The 5851-nt window shown below is 36.8% G+C and overlaps 1 protein-coding gene across 2 annotated transcripts in view; it reads left to right on the forward strand.

The window, feature by feature from the left end:
• LOC107494124 (ubiquitin carboxyl-terminal hydrolase 5) overlaps positions 1-3642 on the forward strand; it is an 8396-nt gene extending 4754 nt beyond the window's left edge. For both annotated transcript variants that reach the window (XM_052263187.1, XM_052263188.1), the window contains 5 exons: positions 510-767; positions 859-1007; positions 1126-1662; positions 2496-2769; positions 2905-3642. In XM_052263187.1, the coding sequence (XP_052119147.1) occupies positions 510-767; positions 859-1007; positions 1126-1662; positions 2496-2769; positions 2905-3048 (1362 nt within the window). In that variant the 3' untranslated portion in view covers positions 3049-3642. The remainder of the gene's footprint in view (positions 1-509; positions 768-858; positions 1008-1125; positions 1663-2495; positions 2770-2904) is intronic.
• The last annotated feature ends 2209 nt before the right edge of the window (positions 3643-5851 follow it).

Consider the following 5851-nt stretch of genomic DNA (forward strand, 5'->3'; position numbering starts at 1 on the left):
TATTTGGCTAGCATATTACCATTACCAATTTAACAAATCCTTCAGCTTCCACAAAGGATCTATTGGGTCAGAAATTAAAGCTTGCGGACTAATTGAGAGGATGATTGATTTGGACAAATCCACTGGGAATAAAAAAGGATTACACCATTTTTATGACTGTAGTCACCCTTTGTTTCCTTAGGATCATATTTTACTTCTCTTCATGAAAAGAATTGTTTATCCAAAGGGAGGAGTGATTCTAAGATAAGAGAAATGATAATTTCAATCCACTTGAGTTATTTTTGTATGTCCGGTGAATAGTTGAAGCATAGCTTAACCAGTCTTACACCAGAAACTCCAATATAAAAGTATTGATTGCGTTCATTAATGATGTGATGCCACTGTTGTCCAGAGTTTCAACTTTAGTCTCTTGATTGTCGCTAGAAATTGTTTGTGCATAATATCTACTCGCAGCTTTTTATTTTAGCATGTAACTGATCAAGGTCACTGGTATTTCATTACCATTGTAGGGGCAATACAAGTCAACATTGGTTTGTCCAGTTTGCAATAAAGTCTCTGTCACGTTTGATCCTTTTATGTACCTTTCCTTGCCACTCCAGTCAACCAGCAGCAGGACCATGACAGTGACAGTTTTTACTTGTGATGGAACTGCCCTGCCATCTCCTTGTACTGTAACTGTGCCTAAGCAGGGACGCTGCAAAGATCTGATTCAGGCTCTCAGCAATGCTTGCTCACTGAAGCATAACGAGAGACTGTTGCTTGTAGAGGTGTGTATCATGCTGGAATAATAATTAAATATATGGGTTAGAATTACATTAATTCTAACTTGTGTTTGTTACATTGATGAGCCATTCACAGGTACGAAACCATTTGATTCATAGATTTCTTGAAGATCCTCTTCAGTTGTTGTCCACTATCAAAGATGATGACCATGTTGCTGTTTACAAGATTCCAAAGATAGAGAAAAACACAAAGTATCTCCAGTTGATCCACCGCCGGAGAGAGCAGTATGTATTTTTTCATTTATACTTTTTTTATGGTAGTTATATGTTGTGTTAAATAATCACTCTGGTTTGTCTCGAAACTTTAGGCATATTAATTTGATAATTTTTTTCATACGAGCAGTGACTCGCACACTGTATCAGGATGGAAGCCATATGGAACACCTATTGTGTCATTGATCTCATGTGATGATCCAGTTACAAGAGGCGATATACAAGTGATAGTTAATCGTATGCTCTCTCCACTGTTGAGGAAAAGTGGCAATACAGAGCACACTAATACAGAAACCAGCATCACAAAAGCTGCTGGCGACAATGCTTCTAGCGATGCATATGCTACCAACTTGGTGTCAAATTCAGTAAATAAGGCAGGACGAATGCCAACACTACCCCTTCTTTTGATAGATGAAAGCAATGCTTGCATTGATCTTTCTATGGGAGAGGATAAAGTTGTTAAACTTCCTTCTTCGTCAACACTTCTAGTGTATATTGATTGGTCTCAAAAGCTTCTGGAGAAGTATGATACTCATCCACTTGAGACTTTGCCTGAAGTTTTAAAATACGGGCCCGTGTCCAAGAAAGCTCGTACTGAACCCCTCTCATTGTACACCTGTTTGGAAGCTTTTCTGCGTGAAGAACCTCTGGTGCCTGAAGATATGTGGTTTGTCCCATCTCCAACTCTCTTATCCTATGATACTCTCCATATCCTTATTTCGTACTCAGTCTGTTTTATGACCTGCATATTTTGTTCTGCATTGCCCTAAAAGCTCAACTAGCTTGTGCAATAAAAGAATCTCATGAAAGTGAATGAAACATGTGGTTGAGAATAATGGGAAATGGTGATTACACACATCATTGAATTTACTACCATGCTATGTGGTGATATCTTCCCTTTTTAGATATGGCTGCTTTTCATGAACTATGGGTGGGCTAGTTCTTAATATGTTCAATTAGAGTTTTATGGCCTTAGGTTTCAATTTCTATTGCAGTTGATTTTTTATTGCATTCTTGAAATTTCAAAATGTTTAATGCAAATTTTACACTGAGAATCTTTGATAAAAAATTTTAATCCTTTGTACTTCAACATATTGAATGCATTACTTCTAGCGGCTGTAATATATGCTGTTTCTCCTGCTCTCTCCTTTGTGCTTTTGTTGAATGTATTAAAACTGTTGCTTTATAACACTTAATCGAGACACTAATATTTGTTGTTTTTGACTATATACATTCTTTAGTTGTATTGCTATATCCTCCAAGCAATTTGCTATGTACATTAAAACAATCTTAGAATAAAGAATTCGACATACTTGTCACTTTTGTATTATTTTACATTTACATAATTTTCATGTTATTGAGATACTTTTCTTTGAATTAGCATTCTTTAGATGAGTTATTATATCCTCCAAGCAATTCGCTATGAACATTAAAACAACCTTAGGTAATGGACAATATTTAGATGCGAAGTGCTAATGTCATATGTGTGTAAAATCTTAGGTACTGTCCCCAATGCAAAGAGAGAAGACAAGCAAGCAAAAAGCTTGACTTGTGGAGGCTCCCAGAGGTTTTGGTCATTCATTTGAAGAGGTTCTCATACAGCAGGTCAATGAAGCATAAACTAGAGACCTTTGTTAACTTCCCGGTTCATGACTTTGACTTAACGAACTATGTAGCCAATAAAAACAATTCTCGGCGTCAGCTGTATGAACTGTATGCCCTCACAAACCATTATGGTAGTATGGGTAGTGGTCATTACACTGCACATATCAAGGTATGAGCATTAAACATTTCATTTCCTTTTAAGTTGATTGGATTTCTTCTGTCCATTTTGCCTAGCATCTATATTGTTACGTTCTTGGCCGATTCTTTGGAACAATTTTGATGACAGGTTTTTCCCAATGTGCAGCTCTTAGATGAAAACAGGTGGTACAATTTTGACGACAGCCACATATCACCCATAAGTGAGGATGATGTGAACACTGCAGCTGCCTATGTTCTATTTTACCGGAGGGTGCGGAGTGACGATGATTCTGTTAGCAATGGGGCCTAGTCTTCTGTGTTGTCGACAATGTCGTACGATGCATGTGTCAATAAGGCATCTAGTTATAATTCCCAGAGAAGTTGTAGAAACTAGATAGGTAGCAGCTCAGGTGTCTCAATCTAGGGATTTTGTTATATGTATGGAATACAAAATCATGTTCATATTAGAGTAGTAACGGAGTTAATAATCATAGATGAACTTTTTAAACTTTTGTTCCTTTTTCCCCTCTTTTCCTGTTGACTTGATTACTGGATCGGGGAAGTCGAAATTGAAATGCTTTGGATTCAGAAGCACATGGCAACTAAATTGATCAATGCAGGGCCTTTCTGAGCATGCCAGCAGCAACAATGTGACACCATGCAATTTTTATCTCGAGAAATTGTAATTAAGAGAGTTTTTGTATTATATTATATTATTTTATTTTATTCGATGAACATTCAACATTCTGCAGAATCAGATGTGACTTTAGCTAGAGGATTCTAGGTTTAAACTTAAAAGTGGGAAAGGCTAGGGATAGGTGTTGTAGGTTGAAACAACAAAGGAGGGTGTATCTGTTACCTTGCAGTAATATCTGAATATGTAAGTGGTATATCTGTTTGCTTATTGTTTTCTTGTATTTGTGTAACATATCATAACATTTTTAAATTTGAGTAGGGATTTTTGTTATAATGTATTTTCAATTTGTATTTCGGATTCGGATGTAATTTGAATTTAGATTTCGGCACAAGCCAAGCCAAACTAACTAGAACTAGCAGCCTCTTGCACTAGGATTTGCTCCAAATGCTTGATCCAAGAAACATGAGCTGAATCACTTGTTCTGGATTTAGCCAACCAATTAGCAACATCATTAGCTTTTCTTCCAATAAGATGGAATTGAACCCCCAGTGATTGGACAAAAGATCTTGGAGCTTTAACACAATATTTGTCACCTCATGTGTTGTGTGGCTGGTGATGTTACTCAACACAAGATAGACATCGAGTGAGTCTGTCTCACAAATGACACTCGTGCAATTAGTTTTTCAGGCTAACATTAGCCCCTGCCAAGAAGCCAGTAGCTCACAACGATAAACAGACCCGAAAGGAAGAGTACCTGAACGACCTAGCACCCATCTCCCTCTATCATCCCTTAGAACACAACTAAAACCAGCTCGCTTGACTCTATGAAAAGCACTAGTATTGTAGTTGACTTTGAAAGTGCCACTGGGTGGAAGTCTCACTTAAAGTTCCTATCAATATCTGAATAGATAATCCAGTTGTAATGAAGGTTTCTAAGATCAAAATTCATATTTCTATCTAGAATCGCCACTTTCTTATCGGACCAGACTTCATCTTGGTTGAAAACCTCGTGACATCGATGCCACCATATCCACAATATTCACGATGCGAAGAGGCAGTCCTTTCTAGATTTGCCCTTTTTGAGCCAAGAAGCTAAATTGGACGATCCCCTGGTCTCGATGAACGAAGGGTCGAGGATATTCCAAACAGTTTGGCCCTGTCGTAATCTCTAAAACAGTTTAGAATTGATTCAGAATGGGCACCACACCTCTTGCAAATATCACTAGCTGTTAGCTTGCGCTTGAACCGGAATGCATCAGTAGGGACAGCATTGTGAAGCGAAAACCAGAACAAGAACTTGATCTTCTTCAGGATGAAAGGCTTTCATATCCAATTCCAGTCTTCGCTTTCATCCCATTGGAATTTTCTTTTCTCCAGCCAAAGATATCCACTTCTAGAAGAATTCTCTTTTGTTGAGGCCGCATCCCAAACCCACCCTGGGCCATAATGGTTGTTACCAAGAACGGCAACTCGATTAGGGACGAATGAATATGATGAGGAAGAGGAGAATAGAGCTTGCTAAGATCCCATCGACCATTACAAATAACATCATCTAGAAAAGGTGGAGGTCAGTTATATGAACGTAATGAATTAAGTCTGCAAGCTTACCCAAAGAAGACCATTAATCAAACCACAATGATTGATCTAAAGTACCATAGTACCACGCAAAGCCCTCTTTTAAGTTATTGAACGCTTTTATCATATTTTTCCAAACATAGGAAGTCCCCACAACCTTTCCCAACAGACTTTAGTTTGGTGATAAATAAGGTATATAATTGGGATGAAAGAATGATACACTTTTAATATTGTCAAAATTTTAGTTACTATAGCTAGTATAATTATATAAAAATGTAGCAACCAGAACTCCCCAATTTATAACGTGTTATATACTATTCAACGGATGCGAGTTTGTGAATAGTGTATAGTATCATGGTATTATCAAAACCAACCCGTTGTGTCAAACAAACACTACAAGAAACGTCGTTAAAATCGACGGCCAAATCGATGGCTTAAAATTCGACGGCAAAATAGACTGTGAAGTTGGTCGCTATTAAACTCGTCGATTTTTCAAAATTCTAATAAAATCGACGGCTTGCCTGACCGTCGATAATAATTTAATAAAATCGACGGCGCTTCTATCTATATATGAGTTTGAGAATTTTATATCCTTACTAAAATCGATGACATCGCCGTCGATATTATTATATAAAATCGACGCCATTTTTATCGATATTTGATCCAATAAAATCAACAACATTTTTGTCTATAATATGCTTACTAAAATCGACAACAGTGCCGTCGATATTAAGATCCAATAAAATTGACACAGCTGCCGTCGATTTTATTATTCATATACCGACAAATACTATGTCTATATTTTGGTTTTCTTGTCTATTTTAAAATTAAAAAGCGACAACTATTCTGTCAATTTTAATAGATATGTTTTAATTATTTTTTCTATTTGAAAAATAATAAA

Source organism: Arachis duranensis, chromosome 6 (genome assembly GCF_000817695.3).
Source record: "Arachis duranensis cultivar V14167 chromosome 6, aradu.V14167.gnm2.J7QH, whole genome shotgun sequence".
Classification (NCBI taxonomy): domain Eukaryota; kingdom Viridiplantae; phylum Streptophyta; class Magnoliopsida; order Fabales; family Fabaceae; genus Arachis; species Arachis duranensis.